We start from the raw sequence: 16,118 nt of genomic DNA, 5'->3' as shown, positions 1-16,118 counted from the left end.
CCTAAATTCAATTGTTTCATTCTTTTATTTCGGTGTAGTTGTACCGGTCTACTTGATACGTTTCATCTTTTCTTTATTTTCTTATCATTATATTAGTTTTTCTCTCTCTGCATGTCCCTGCTTAGTTCTCTCTGTGTTCTGCATTTATGTTTAGAATTATTAGCTAGTTTTGCTACCTTACTTTTGCTCCTCTCTTTAATCAGCAGTTGTTGTATTTCTCTGAAGTTTATTTTTCTTTCTTTGAAATGGTTTGTCTATCTAAACAGCCAGTTGGTTAAAAGCGTATTTCAACAAATTGTGTACTTTATATCTGGAGGCATGTATAATCATGCTTTCATTGGTGGTTTATGCATAAGCGTCTTCCTGTTAATGCTATTTCTAAAGTTCTCAACTTTCTAACTATTTTTCCCGCTGTTCTTGTTTCCTACTTGTGTAATTTTACCTTTCAAATTTAACAGCATGAGCTCAATCTGTTGCTGTCGTTTCCTCCCTTTGAACAAATTGCATGTAGTTTCACATAGTATTCATTTCTTTTACACTAATTCTTTATCACTGCTGTGATATCTACCTTTTTCCTGTAATTTCAACTCTTTAAAATGTTTTTAGCCCCAATCATGAAACTCCAACTCTTTTCTTTTCCAACTCCATTCAGTTCACTTTGATGTTCTTATTCCTCGATAGAAACGTCAATCATGCTGTAAACATAGAAACACCTTCATTGTGTCAAGTAACCAAACTCATCTTAGTTTTAGTCTTTCAGTCACAGGAGCCTCTCACTCGGTATTTATGACATTTCTTAATAAAAAGTCCATCCAGAACTTGACCCGAGTATATTCTTTAACTTGTGCTTTTGTTTTATCCATTCAGCTAAATATGTGAATATAATCTGCAAGAATGCTTTGTGTGATTTAAAAAAAACACTGGATGCACTTTATACTTGAAGTTTATTAGATTTTTCTTCAAAAATATATATATACAGTATTTACAAAATGGCAGTTTATCATATCAGATCTGTAGATAGGGAGGAGGGATTGCAGATAAACCTTCAGCTTCAGTCGTTAGTGAGCCGCAACAGAAACAAGAATTTCAGACGCCGTATAATACTTACTAGCGAGAGTGACTAATTGCACATGGCAAACAGCCACAAACACTCAACATTAAAGGAAAGGAGAAGAATGAGGAGAGAAGAATTACTGGTTAGAGATTTATAGAAGAGGACAGCATGCAGGGAGGGTAAATAAGAGAAAGTGAGAACAGAGAGACGACTAATTCAAATGACAGGGGAAGGACACAGCAGAGGTGAGGGACATGGGGAGTTCTACCAGCAAATATCAAGGAAGGAGTTACAAAGACTGACGGGAGGGAGGTATACAGTAACATGGGAGCAAAAAATACTGAAAACATGACTCGGGCATCGGAGAGGAAAAACCAAACAGCCAAAATGAAAACGTGTATCGTTAGTTGTCTGGAGTGAGTTTTCTATGAAAAAAAACAAAAAATAAATAAATTGAACAGCCGGGGCTGCATCAATGCTGAAGACCTGAGACATCAGATGTACACACTTTAACCATGTGTAAACAAATCTTACAATGCCGTAAATCAAAGGCAACAAACAACCATCGATTAAGATCGGTCACATTAGAAGAACCCAAAAGGTCATTTCTTAGCATGGGAGCATGCACCAGCACTTCTCAAATAAGGAACTTTGCCTAAAGACGACTGCATACTAAGGAATTTTGTTTTCTAATGATACTAAATGTTGGTGAACTTTGAGGATAACATTCTGTATGTCCAGACACTTTTTTAGACTAGGATCACGCTGTCAAATATAAAATCTACTGCAACTCTAACAAACTCAAGCTGATCAAACGCCGGCTAAATTAATCCCAAATATTAATAAATAGGGTGAGAAAAAACAAACAAATTTAAATTACAAATTTACCAGTAAACGACCGAAGGAAAATTTGAAAAAGTATAAATGCGTCTGAACAAACAGAAAACAGCAAAAACATGAAGACTTGTCAATCCTCAAATATGGATTTTAAAACTAAACAAGTATCACATCGCACAGAAAAACATTTCAAATATTTGGGTTAGCAGCAACATCCTCCATATTGCATTGTGTAAGGCTCCCATGTATTTCATCAGCTGTGAGGCTTCAACGTGAGTCAAACCAAGACATGGATCGCTCACTATTCACTCTCTCCGGCTGGCGTCTGGAGGTGGTTCGCCCACTTATCACTCCATGTGCTCCTGCAACGCAGCAGTGCTACGAGCTGAAGAATGAGAGGTCTGGTGGCGTGTGAGAGAAAGGTTTTGGGGGGGGGGGGGGGGGGGGCAAAGAGGACAGGGGATCAGGTAAATGAAGGGGAAAGAAAGAAAACATGTTGAGATCATGGTCATTACAAAATGAACTTAATTCCTTACTGAAATAATGGTCAACAACGGAACAGTTTTACCAACAAATTAACTAGTCAGGTTCACAAGAGTATTTTGTTCATGAGATGTAAAGCTATCATTTCGTGGTCGGTGTTAAAATGACGTGTTTGGCAATAGTGCTCCAGTATATAGATCGGCTTTGCGTTGGACAATCTGCAAACACTTTCTGTCTGAAGGGACAATTTATCAACCATATTAATTATATCACTGGAAATTGAGCATGACATCCCGCCACAGTCTGATTGAAGAGCCTGTGTGAATATGTTCAGGCTGTACTGGCAGAAACTAGCAGTTATGACCTCCACCACTACACCCTCTCTGATGACATAGCACATAACCCAATACAGACCCGTCTGCATTGAAGTTTAGTTGTCACATAAATGGTTTTAAAGAGTTTTGCAAAACCCAGAAAAAAAAAAAACAATGTCACACGTACCCGTGTGTCAACAAAAAATCTACCCTAGGCACTAATTGAAAAGAAATCACAGCAGTATCATACAATATTTACAAAAATATACTCTGTAGACAAGTAAACATGTAACTTGTACAGCCTTAAAGTCTTAAATACCTCAAGCTCAATGTTTCTACAGTGGGAATCAATACTGTTTTAGAAACGATCAGGAGGAATGACATCAACCTGTGTTTTCAATTTCAGCACAGTCCTCCTAAATGAGGACCCAAACGATAGATAATGGTGGAGAGCAGAACAACGTTTAGTCAGTGTGAAAACTTCTTTGTTTCTGACATTTTCTAATCACTATTTCAAGTATTGTCACATATTTTACCAATCATCACCTAAAATAGTGCACCACCACCGATAGTATTTTAAGTCGTGAAAAGCACAAATCTCTCGCAGATAAATGGCCAAAATCCTCAACTACAACTCCAGTGTTATGAACTTCAGGTAAATGGGCTACAATCGCAGCTTTTGTTTTAGAAATTTCTATCATAACTACTGAGAAACGGACATAAAAGCACTCAACTTTAATCTCCCTCTTTATTACATTACGGTCTAAATCAATTTGAAATACTTTAACATAACATTCAGACAGCACACGTGCAGTACATTGCCAAGTCTTACTGCTGCCATTTTGGGCATTTTAGGATATTGTCAAATTTCTCCCTCACCTGTCCAATATCAACATGTAGATAAAAACCTGCGTTGCAGCTCAATAATTATTTTTAATAGGCCAATACTGCTGTCCAAAAACACAAGACGTATAACATTTAACACAGAAGACGTGCGAGGCAACATCTCTGCTGTGCCGTCATCCACCTCCTTCCAGAGAAGTCCCTTTCGCTTACCAGCCAGCTGTAGCATACAAACCACTCATTATTCCTTCTTGCAGCAGGTTTTCCGCTGATGATCCAGCACGCAGACTTCACCGTTAGCTGCATTTAAAGATGGCAGCTTAGCTGCCACTGTTTCTTTGGATAAACAGCCGGTGAAGTTAAGATGGCCAACATGGATGATTGACGGGCTTCATCGCTTTGCTGATCAGGGTCTGCTGGACTCCAGGTGCTGCCAGGACTTAAACCGGAGGACGATGAAAGCAGATTCTCCGTTTGATTCTGGAGATGGAGCTCAGCTCTGACGGTACGGAGGAGTGAGGAGATGAAGAACACCTGCCTATAAAAGTCAATGCTCATCAGATTGAGACGTTTCCCGAAAAACGGCCAACCATTTCATGACTGTGACCAGCGGCTGGATACCGCTTCATTAAACCAGGAACCAGACCTAAGACTTCAGTCCATTGCTCCATTACCCGGGCCATTTGAGGGAACAGGATGCACAGCTAAGTGTAGAACCTTGAGGAAACCAGGTGCAGGATAGGATATACAAACCACCACCTCTTCTTCTTTCAGGCAAACTGCTGGCTTCTTCGCACCATGTTGTCTCACAGTCTCTAAGAGGAATGTCGAGTTGACCTGAATCGGTAGGCTTGTTGTCTAACAGCAGAGAGCTGGATAAATGACTTGAAGAACAGAAGGCTTGATTCTTCAGGTGTTGGAGCTGTTGACTTGAGGAAGGAAAAAAACATAACAGAACACTGTTAGCTTTGACATCTGATGGTGGTTACGGAACAGGAACCATGAGGGCGCCTCCCTGATCTGCTTCTGTGACTTCTGGGGCTCTAAATGCTGAGACTACATGTTAATCCCAAATCTAAACTGTTCACTCACTTTTCTGGCCATATCAATGCAGTGAGATAACTTGGGCATTAGGCTAACCTACAATATTTGAGTGACAGTGTGTGTAAACTCTTACATCTGGAATCTGCAGCATGTATCTTTCTATAAGAGTCTTCTACAGCTGTTTGTTTGCCAACTTCCCTATCTGAATAGACCGAGGTGTCTGATGTGCAGTACATTAAATATGTACGGATCCATGATAATCCCTTAGCGTCTCCCTTCATGGTGCTAAGCCCCCCCCCCCCTCAGGATGCAGCCAAAGCGGCTGTGCTGGCCTTGCAGTCTATCTTATCGGGGTCACTAGGGTAGAAGGTGACACCTAGCCCAGTAAGATAGGCCATACAGGAGTCTAAACAAGAGAAGCCCAGATTGGACTGCACATACTGCACCGGCAAGTCGGGCCTGAACCTGCAGAAGAAACAGAAAAACGGAAATCTCGTAAGTTATGAGGACCTGAAACGAGGACCGAAATGTGCGAACTTTCTGAAACTTTACTTACGTTTTGACTATGGCCCAAAGTGCAATCTTTCTCTCCCTCTCTACAAACTTGTCAATTAGGTATGAAGCCATACGCGGGGCTTCCTTGTACAGCTTAAAGAAACGGCGATAGTTTCCCAACGCCCAGGCAGCACGGAGGGCAAGAGCATGAGACACACACACATCTGCCCGCAGTGCTGGGGTCAAGTAAACCAACTCAGTGGTCAGATCTGGAAGGGAAGATAAATGGTGGAAGTTTAATTAGGAAGGAAAAGGAAGAGGGTGAGAATGTGTATGCGATGTGTGAATGCAGCTGAAAAGAAAACAATGCGAGCATACCTCCAGAGTTCTTAGTGAAGATGTAATAAATCAATCTATATGCTGTAAACTCTCCAATGTTTTCTGAGGGGTTGTCCTTGTACAGGGCCTTCAGCTGCGTCTGGCACTGGTTGAACTCTTCATGGTCTCCCTGAAGACAAACATTCAGCTAGTATTAAAACATGTTTACACTTTCAGCTACTGCACCGCGTAGAAAAGGAAAACAGATTCACCTTTTCCAGAGCAATGCGTGCATGACACTCGTACACTTCCACTGTGAACTCAGTACGAACTCCTTGGACCTGCATGACGGGGAAAAGTAATCAAATTTAAAGAAATTCAAGAAACAAACCCATTGTAACATTGTTCAAATTTTTTATGAATATTATATACCGTGAGGTCCTGTCGTATGGACTTCATCTGTTCACAGGCATAGGTGTAGTCCTGGTGGGTTTTCCAGTGGACTTTCACAGTCTGCAGAGACTTTCTCAGGACCTTGGGTAAAAACAAGTTCAGAAAGAGATCAATCTCTGGATCTTGACCTTCTGTGACATAGAAAGATGCATAAATATACTCAAAAGGCTTCATCATACGTCATCCCTTTCTTCTCCCTTGTTTTATGCAATTTGCATGGTATTAAGTAAGCTTAAGAAATGACTTTAACACAGTGACAGAGCTCAAGAAACCTAAACACCATCTTAGGACTATAAAACTGCAGTGAGCATACTTACATGCACAGGGCGCACAGTGGAGGCGTCCGGGGCACAGGTGAGCCTCAGGTAGCACTTGGTGATGTCTTGGCATGTTCCCACAATGGGGCAGTCGTCCCAGCTGAGGCCTTCCTGGGTTCCATCGGGCAGGTCCAGGGAATTGATGGAGAGAACGAGCGGCTCCGAGCGAAGCTGCTTGTGGAAACGAGCGGCTCTGCTCTGCTTCTTGGCTTCTCTGTTGGGGTCGTGGAAATCCAGACCAGCATTGCCCCCTTTCCTCTTCTTTCCAACAGCTGCATTGGAATCGTCCATGTTTCTGGGAGAACAAGTTAACAGGCCATTCACAAAGTATCCCTCTACCATAGAGCAATCAAGTAGTAAGCATTCTTCAAGAGCCATGATTAATTAGAATAGCAGGGGCCTGATGAGAACATATGCATTTACCTCCTTCCTCTGTTTGCTTTCCCTCCTCTTCCTCGTCCTCTCTCCCCACGGCCTCTATCCCTGTCACTACCACGTGCACCTCTCTGACTGCGACGTGACAGCTGAGGTCGGAGGTCACTGGAGATGCTGCTGTCTGACTGCGAGCCGGAATCACTGATAGCATAGAGACACAAGACATTTAAAAAAAGGAAAGACAAAGGATGCCAACACTCACCCAAGAAAAGACAGGGAATCTGTGTCTTACCTGCGTTTGTGCCTTTGGTTGCTGCGGTCCCGGTGTCGGCCGTGGGATGGGGATGGGGAGCGGGAGGAGGAGCGGGAGGAACTAGAAGATGGACTCCTCTGAGAAAATATGTTCCTGTAGTGGCCCAGTCTGTGTCCACCACCCCTGCCTCTTGGAGACGCACCTACTGCACTTCCACCATCTGATGTCCTCTGGGATTGAATCGATTCCCAACGAGACAGCTTGGCCTTTAGTCTGCAAGAAAACATAAATGAATAAGACCCAAATCCCAATTTGCAACTATTCAGATCCAATAAACACATCAAGGAAGATCGTTGCAGTGGAACGTATTGAAATCAATAACTCAACTGAAATCACATCAAAATATAGTAAATTTATGTTTGATTTGCAATGTTCACGTGAATTAATTTAAGGAAATGTCAAAGCTTAGACACAACAGGCAAACACTAATCAACTACTAAACTCACTCTGGCAATGGCTCTCGATTCCAATCAATAGTGTAAGCAGAGCCATCCTTCAGCCGGTCCTGCAGAACTTCCTTCAGCACCTTCTCTGTACGATCTTTGTCTTCCTCCGTCTCACAGGCTGTAAAACAGCGCTGCACATATTCCTTCATGGCTTGGGGCCAGTCCTGGGGTCTGGAGAGAAAGCATTCTAAGTCAACATATCGTTCACCGACTCGCTCGTCTTTTTTTAATCCATACTGACAGTCTAGTTCTCACCGTGTCTGAGCACCTCCGAGTGCAGCGCTGGCAGAAGATGGGGAGGAAGGATCTGGATTCACTCCTGAGGGCTGGTCGCCTGGCGGGAAAGTCTGATTGGACATCGGAGAACACTGAACCTGATAGGGCCTCTTGTGAATATTAAACTTTACTGAAGCTGAACCAGGGGCCTCTGTGAGAAAGAAGACATAAAAGGAATATGATTAAGAAATGAATACTAACATTTTTTCTTCTTTGTTTCCAGCCTTTGTTTAAAAAAATAAAAATCTGGATATATCTGGTTTCAAAATGTAGAACAATAACATTGGTCCTGGGATCATCTTTTAAGCATCACAGCGCCCTCTCATATAAAGCTCCTCCTAATGGGATGCTCCTGATTGGTATAGACAACTGTTGCTCAGTGAAACACCTGCCTACTTATACTTGTTATGCATTGTCAGCTTCTTCACAAAAGAGCAAATCTTACGTTTCATGCGGTGCCACAGTTGCTGCCCTTGTTTTTTGTTTTTGTTGGCCTCTCCTCTGCCGAGCCCGGGTACATACTGGCCGGGCTGCTGTGAGGTGTTCTGAGGGGGCTGATAGGCGTTCTGGGCCTGGAAGCCCTGTCCATAGTTGGGCCTTCCCTGGGAATGATTGTAACCTTGCATTTGGTTGGAGTCACCGGGAGGGTATTGCATGGAGTTATTTGCACTGTAAGCATTTTGTGATGGAGAAGGGGGGTACTGGGAGTTGGGTGGGGGAGGAATTGGTGGGGGTGGAGGAGGAGGGGGTGTCTCTGAGGTGGTTGGGCTCTGGGGTGGCTGGGGAGCAGCAGGGGGAGGAGGTTGTGATTGAGACGGGTATCCAGGGGACTGATCTTCCATTCCAGGCACTGGAGGAGGCTGTAAAAAGAAAAGATGAAAACAAGCCATTTTAGCAACAAATTGGTTAATCTAAACAGGGTTGGTGGTCATGTCCAGTAACCCTATGTCCAGGCATTAGTTTGTCAGGTGCTCAAAATTTTAAAAAGGGTCAATGTTAAAACCTCATCCATTATTAGTCCAGCTATTTGTTGATATTCTTACTGTTTATTACTTATTTATATTACTTGTTGCTCTTGTTTTTTACTCCGTATCTTGTGTGCACTGTCCACTTTGCTGCTGTGAATTTCCCCACTGCGGGACTAATAAAGGATTATCTTATCTAGGTCCCTTATTATTACAGAACGGCAAGTGTATTTGTCCTGAACAGGACGTTCGGTTCGCCCTGTGACCCGACTACACGCAAATGTGTGGAAAATAAGCTATAAGCTCAGTAATGTGACACAGCAAACCAAACCTGTATGTTAGTTGGTGTGAACCCACAACTGAGTGTTTTGTCCTCCCCTATCTCTCTGTCCTATTGACAACATGCCAGTGTTTGAGTGCCTTAACTGTTGCAGTAAGAAATGTGGCCAATTAGACACTGTTAAACATAAAAAAGGCTAATCAGTGTTTCCTTGCTGTACAGAAAACTTAACCCGAAAACCGAGGTACATCCTGAACCATGAATCTTGTGTACTGTTCCACTCCTAGTTACTATACATTGTATGTAACTAAGGAGTGCATGAATAACTACAAAATGATGGTGATGTACCTGTCCATTAGAGGTGGGAGCTCCCGGGTAAGGCCCTTGGGGTACACCATACTGATTTGATGGATATGCTGCTCCTCCATACTGGAAATACAAAGAAACTCATGTTGTCATTGTAGAATCTCCTCCCAATCTCTGAGCATCAGATGTTATTTTGGGAGATACAGATGTACATGCAAGCCTTGCAGTGCACAGTGTTGAATTCAACAGATGCATTTGTATGAAATGTTAACATTTTGACAAGAACAAAATCTATTTCTGTACTTACTGGACCCATGGGGTAGTAGTAATTATAGGGGTATGTGTATCCAGGGTACTGTTGCTGAGCCTGTTGGTACCATGGATAGTACTGTTGCTGCTGCTGCTGTTGTTGCTGCTGCTGTTGTTGTTGTTGTTGTTGAATGGCAGCCGGTTCAGTCACTGCTGGCTGAAACTGACCGGCCTGAAACGAGACACATGCAAAAATAAGACTTGTTATTTCAATACAGAACAGAAGAAATCATTTCGATTTCAAGTTGTTATCCGATCATCTAACATAAATGTAAAATGCTAGGTGTTAAAAAGATAAAGACACACAAAGTGATAAAAGCACACCTCTGCTGTGGCTGTCCGGTTGGCTTGTGCCGTTTTAGCAGAGGTCTGACTCGTGTTAATAGACGCTAGTGCTTGTCTTGCCTTCTCCCATTCTGGGTTTTCCTGAACCTGGCCATCTCCAGCTCCACCATAGGACCTGCCATCAACCAAAGAACAATTGTGTTTTAAGTATTTATACACTTTGTATCTATTAGCACATGGCACACAATTAAAGGTCTTACGGTTGAGTAACACAATTAAAAAATATATATTAATGGCAACATTAGAATTATATAAACTCCAAATCAACATATTAAAGATATATTCCAAAACAGTTTCGACAATAAATGTTTACGTCCGTCTAAACGTTTGCACCACGTTCACTGTGACCTACCTAACGTTAGCAGTTGACTTGTCTTACATCTAACGGCTAACTAACGTTGAACGTTAATGTCAGTTAGTATTAAAACGTTAACGCTACGTTAGTGTGTAATGTTAACTACGTTAAAAACGTTAATGTAAATATAGTAACATTAAGCAGCTAACAGGTTAGCTGTGAACCAAACCAACGGCCTGTATGAAGCTAGGTAAGGTTTATGTTATGCTAACACTTGTTAACACCCTCAGCTGAACCAATTATGATTAAGAGATTATAGCGAACCAAGACATCTCTACCATACCATACTATATATTTACGTTTTAGTCAAGCTGTAGAATATTTGTTTAATTTCCCAAGTATTGTGTGTCTTCTGTAGTTCAAAGTGCGACCTACCAGTTTGTTGTTGGGGTTGCTTGTGTCGTGTTGGCCGCCATTTCGCCACAGACTACTGTTAGCGTCCAAGCTAACGCTTGGACGGTTGTTCGCGAGCTAAGCTCTCCTGCTAAAGCAAAAAAAGGTAAACAAGATGAAATCTGGCTCGATGATTAACTGTTTAGAAAGACAGTCAGCCGACTGCCACTAACGTCAATCTAGCCAAACTGTAATACAAGGTCCTTTGATTAAAGGTGCAAATTAACAAGTGAAGTGAACATTCGCATTCCTTCCTTCTTCGTTGATGACAAACTTGGTCTGGTTAGGCTGCGGAGATACAAAATGGCAGATACGTAAAACTGGCTGAGTCAAGTGACGTTGTTGAGTAAAGTTTTATTGCCCAGAGTACATCCTCTCAGGCAAAGCGTACACCCGTGTTATCCCCACCTTCTTTATCGCCCCCTACCGGCTCCACCAATCAAATGCCGGTTTAATGTTTAGGCCAGAGCGCTTGATCCGTACTCATGTACTTGCCTGTCAATCTTAAGGAATGGAAAGGGATTGTAATGCCTGACAGGCTAAACACAGGGGGAAAAGTCTCAAATTTAGTTACTTTGCTCAAGTTGGTAGTGAAAAGGAAAATAAATTATTCCTCCAATAACAAATATTAATAATATTTCATAATATTTAATATACATACATATATATTATACATCAATTATCAGCATAACCCCAATTTATAGTATTAATATCAACATCAGGTGTTGTTAGTCCATGTGTTGCCAATATGACACCATCTGAGAAAAACATTCACTTTGATTGACTATAATTGGTTGGGGAGCTATATATAATTTTAACCAATCAACTATACCATGTATGTTTTCTTTCTTTGTGTTTTTCGATAATTATAGATCTTGAACATACTCACATATTATGATATATTGATTTTCCTACCTTCCTGTGAAGCACATACAGCTGCAGGATGTGTGTTTGTGTGACCTTGTGTGTGTGTGTGTGTGTGTGTGTGTGTGTGTGTGTGTGTGTGTGTGTGTGTGTGTGTGTGTGTGTGTGTGTGAGAGAGAGAGAGAGAGAGAGAGAGAGAGAGAGAGAGAGAGAGAGAGAGAGAGAGAGTGTATTACAGAGAGTGGAGTCACATCCTGTTGGACACTCTCTCCCACACCGCATCCCCCAAATTCATGCAAGCCTTTTTCGAAGTCTCTATGGAGTGCAAATTATATTTTGTATCTGTTGTATGGTTCATAAATATGTCGCACAGCAATGAACAGGAGGGCTCATGATGTATTTTTAAAGATATAATCCTCTGCCATTCATAACTTTTTTGTTGTTGAAAATGAGAGAGTTGTGTTGCCTTTAAACACTGAGAATAAATTAAAATAAATAAAACACTGTATTTAGTGTAATTTCCAGACCATTTATCACAGTAAATGATATCATGTGGCTGCTGAATGAATCATTTGTCCCCATTGTTGTCTTGTCTGCTATCATCACACAAATATGTTAAGCATTTATGACAAGATCTCCCAAACAATGACTCACTACCCGGCACCATTGTGTGAATACCTGGTGTTTGGTCATGCTTCTGTTTCTTTAACCCATGAGAGGAAACTGGATAATACCGACTCTTAAATAGCATCCCTCCCCCACTCCTGTTGTTGATTCAAATTCAGGTTTGCTCCTTTTAAAAGTGTATTTGTTACATATTGGTTGCATGAGGAAATTAATGGGGTTAAAGTTTACTGCAACTGTCTCACAAAAATATGCTGTTGTCTAAGTGGTGCAACACACAAGGTTAACTTCACTGACAGCATTCCGTCATGATTTCAGTCACCTTTAGGTCAAACCCTTCGGAAGAATTTCAGTGTGAAATGAAATGTCTTTCTTTAAAATGAAGCATAAACTCACAAATGCACGTTTTACTCTTGTTTGAGTATCCTTTGCTAAAAACCTACAGTGCTCAGCTGAAAATTAAATTAAAAAATCATTGTGTAAAGATTCACATCTCTGAGAGGAACTAATGTGCTCGGGGCTGATCACCACTAATATGGTGCAGTGCTGGTGTTGGTCTTTTCATGTAATTTGTTAACAATAATAAATAAAAAAACAGAATATGGCTATAGCCTTATCATTTAAATAGAGATATCGGAAAATGTAAGTGCACGGCTAATTGAATAAATTACTTGTGAAAAATTATTTAAAAATGTTAGAAAATCAAAGTGACAGAACTTTGAGTCATGATTTAAGAATTTCAATTCAGCACTATTCTTCCAAAAAGACATACAATTAAAGTTGACATCGTGGTAGTTACACTGTAATACTTTTTCTTTTCACATTGACTTCCAGTGTTGCTTTGTACATTTATAAACTATGGCTCACAATTAGATTATATCATACCCTTAAATAAAGATGTCCTCTGTCTAGAAGCAGTCTCGTAGTCTCGTCCATCTATAACAAAAGTCTGGTAAAGTCAGCTGACACTTTGATCCAGCTCTCCCCAATAACTGTCGCGTCACTTCCTCACCCCATGCCCATCCCTTTGGAAAAAAAGAAAAGAAAACTCACACACACCAACGACGGCTGAAAAAAGAGCGAGGGAAAAGTCGAGAGGGAAGCGTAAGTCAGAAAGCCAGATGGAAAAAGTTGGATACTGAGGAGCGAGCCAACCAAAGACCAGAATATTCCCTTTAAGGTAAGTTTGGTACACTTTGAATGTGTCGGTGTCGCTCACTCAGGTCAATTGATCAGCGAACTTTACATTGATCCGAGCGGTCATGCTGCTTTGTCAATAAGTGTAACACTCGCATGCTCGTCGCACACGTAAAACATTATATATTTAAGTAATACAATAAGTCATCTACTTTAACTATTATTGGAAAAGTCTTGAGGGTTGGGGTAGGCCTGTAAGCAAGCCCCCTCCCCTCCTAAATCTGATTCTCTCTCTCTCTCTCTCTCTCTCTCTCTCTCTCTCTCTCTCTCTCTCTCTCTCTCACACACACACGCACACACACACACACACACACACACACACACACACACACACTTAAAATAATGACTTCTCAAATGTGTATTCTGGTTTGCAATACATGATGTTGATCAAGAAATTGTCATTGATTTGGCTTACTTATTTTGTGAGGCATTATCAAATGTATGGAGTAATATTGTCTTCACCTTACTGTCATAATAATTAACTTAAAATTTGGCCTTTTTTTTCATGCTGAAATCTAATAACCACCAAAGGTAGCAGAGATCAATGGCTTTGGTGCTATAGATCCAGTTTCTTTTTTGTGGAGAAAGTTGCAGTCTTGTCTTTGTCCGCATATATACACCCCTGAGGCCAGAGAAAAGTATGTGCTAACGTTGCATGAGTGTGTTTCAAGTACAAGTCTCAGCATGGTCTTCACAGCCGCACCAGTGCCAAAACGCTCATTGGCGTCCCACAATGTTGCACAACATGGTGAAGTGTTGACACTGCCCTGTCTTATCATTAAGCTGGACTGGAGCTCCTGTATTTCCAGCTTCTTGAACAATTTCTGACCGACACTGTGGTATGTCATTTCGGGGTTACAGCTATTCACCCCTGCTATCATGTACATTTAAGAATCGTCTCCCTGCTTTTTCCTCTTTCTTCCCGTCTTCCTCAATCTGCCTACAGTCATGCCGCTGCACAAATCAACCCGGGCACCTCGCCTGGACCCCACCATGATCTCAGCCCCACTGGGTGACTTCCGCCACACCATGCACATTGGGAGGGGAGGCGATGCCTTTGGGGACACCTCCTTCCTGTCCACTCTGGGCCCGAGCTCTGCCAGCCCCGACCCTGGGAGTCCAGGGACGATGCCGGCTGCCGACCCTCAGGTGGCAGTCAACCACAGCGATCTACATGCAGACGCTCCAGGAAGCCCTCAGAACAATGAGCTCCAGCACTCTGAGTCAGTGTCTTCATTTGACCTGGACCTGGATCTAGGCCCGTCTATGCTGGGAGACGTACTAGGGGTGATGGACGGTTTGGGGTTGGACTCCAATGAGGAGGATGTGTTCAATCCCAAAAGTGGCACATCCTCGGTGGAAACGAATCAGGGAAAAGGGGCCGTGGAGATGTCTGTGAACATGCAGAACGAGCTGAATGGGAAGAACTTGGTTGGGATGGATGGAAACCAGGTGGGAGACGGCAGGATACCAGACGGGAATGGGATCAAGCAAAAGGGGTTACGACCAAAAGTGCGATTCAGTGACAAACGAGAGGAGATAATTCGGCAAGCATCTGAAGAGGAAGAGGGTCAAGGGTTCGACTTCCAGGATGCGGATCAGTTGGCGTGTCGCAGTCCAACGGCGGGTGAGAGCGTAGTAGGTGGAGTTGAAACCGAGGTCACCAATCACAAAGTAGATTTGCCACCTAGTCCGGCCTCGTCACATAACTCAGAGTATGAAGGAGTCACCCCATTGGACAGGAGGAGGGTCGACAGCTGCCAATCAGAGACTGATTCAGAGGAGGAGGAAGAGTTGGAGGAGGAAGAAGGACGGGGCTATACATTTGAAGATGAGTTTGATGATGAAATTGGTCTATAGGGGACAGGTACAGTTTTCCCTTGAAAACAGATCGTTGCTGTCAAGTAAATCAAGTAAACTGTATTTTCATAAACTCATAACTTGAGTATCATTTGAATGGGAGGCAGAATTAACTGGATTTTATAAGATTTACAGGTTGACGATGTTGCTCAACTGGAAAAAGCATTTTGTTTTATTAGTAAGGGTAACAGATTTGCAATAGATTGTCATCTTAATCAGTGAAAGGTTTGTTTTGATTTTTTTCATTGACTTGGTTGCTTTGCTATGAAACGGACTAAATTAATGCTTGTATTGTTAATTTCTACTATTTCTGCCATCTGAAGTTCACACATTGAACTTTGTTATTGTGCCTTAAAGACAGCGTTTCTCTTACATTCTTGTACTATGTGCTATATAAATGTCTTAATAATTATTTCTCATATTGCATGTTTTATTAGAATCTGTCTTCTCTTGATGTTAATGCATTTGACGAACTTCATGGTTCCCAGAGACATTGTCAGGAGACAGTTGAAAATAGTTGTCCAGTGTATAATTAATTGAATTTATCACATTCCAAGTCAGACAGCGTGCGTTTCTCTGGTTCACATCTGTTTAACACATCTGTTTTCAAGTAACTAAAGCTTTTCTGTGGGCTGTGGGGCTGGACTAATACAACGCAGACAATCATGGGAGTTAAAGGTCAATTGTAAATCAGGACCAGCGGTGTATTTTGTACATGTTTGCTTGTATAATGCTTGTATTTTATTTCATTATGCTGTAAAAGGGAGATACCATTATGCTCTGTTGAAAATGCTGGTTCAAACACAATTGTTATCCTGTCGTTTAATAAGGATTACAGTGAAAACAATAAAACAATTATTGGGATTTTAAAATATTCATCAGCGTTTGCTACGACTTGTATTTTCTTTTAAAATGTGTCCTGGGCGAAAAAAAACCAGAACTATACAAAGTATTCAGAGTGGATCTGAAGATTATTTTACGTAGAGACACTTCTTGAAGTAAAGTAGTTCTCTGCTTTCCTCCAAATACAAAAAAAAAAAAAAAAGTCTCCC

General features: G+C 41.6%; 2 protein-coding genes across 3 annotated transcripts; one reads left to right on the top strand and one right to left on the bottom strand.

Moving 5' to 3' along the window:
• Window positions 1-925: 925 nt before the first annotated feature.
• On the bottom strand, window positions 926-10,779 carry leng8 (leukocyte receptor cluster (LRC) member 8). 2 transcript variants are annotated; one of them, XM_079275721.1, is made up of 15 exons: window positions 10,504-10,779; window positions 9,753-9,888; window positions 9,427-9,600; window positions 9,162-9,242; window positions 8,014-8,428; window positions 7,548-7,719; window positions 7,293-7,463; window positions 6,826-7,059; window positions 6,582-6,734; window positions 6,159-6,453; window positions 5,821-5,922; window positions 5,661-5,729; window positions 5,449-5,578; window positions 5,132-5,339; window positions 926-5,040 (listed from the first exon to the last, which is right to left on the bottom strand). In XM_079275721.1, the coding sequence occupies exons 1-15, from the start codon at window positions 10,542-10,544 to the stop codon at window positions 4,878-4,880; spliced, it is 2,544 nt and encodes an 847-aa protein (XP_079131847.1). In that variant the 5' UTR covers window positions 10,545-10,779; the 3' UTR covers window positions 926-4,877. The 2 variants fall into 2 exon arrangements, with proteins under 2 accessions (XP_079131847.1, XP_079131848.1); XM_079275722.1 differs by having other exon boundaries at window positions 9,834-9,888.
• Window positions 10,780-13,046: 2,267 nt separating this feature from the next.
• On the top strand, window positions 13,047-15,942 carry cdc42ep5 (CDC42 effector protein (Rho GTPase binding) 5). Its single transcript, XM_079274812.1, has 2 exons — window positions 13,047-13,189; window positions 14,153-15,942. The coding sequence occupies exon 2, from the start codon at window positions 14,155-14,157 to the stop codon at window positions 15,064-15,066; it is 912 nt and encodes a 303-aa protein (XP_079130938.1). The 5' UTR covers window positions 13,047-13,189; window positions 14,153-14,154; the 3' UTR covers window positions 15,067-15,942.
• Window positions 15,943-16,118: the final 176 nt, after the last annotated feature.

This window comes from Melanostigma gelatinosum, assembly GCF_949748355.1.
Source record: "Melanostigma gelatinosum genome assembly, chromosome: 9".
NCBI lineage: Eukaryota > Metazoa > Chordata > Actinopteri > Perciformes > Zoarcidae > Melanostigma > Melanostigma gelatinosum.
Note: the sequence above shows the minus strand (reverse complement) of the source record. Positions and strands in the feature narration are given on the sequence as shown.

Bases quoted from the DNA above. Each gene is read 5' to 3' on its own strand.
- cdc42ep5 (XM_079274812.1), top strand. From the start codon at position 14,155: ATGCCGCTGCACAAATCAACCCGGGCACCTCGCCTGGACCCCACCATG.
- leng8 (XM_079275721.1), bottom strand. From the start codon at position 10,544: ATGGCGGCCAACACGACACAAGCAACCCCAACAACAAACTG. The intron at 9,243-9,426 runs GTAAGTACAGAA...TTGTATTTCCAG, and splicing joins ACTACTACCCCATGGGTCCA to TATGGAGGAGCAGCATATCC. The intron at 5,579-5,660 runs GTGAATCTGTTT...GTTTGTCTTCAG, and splicing joins CACGCATTGCTCTGGAAAAG to GGAGACCATGAAGAGTTCAA.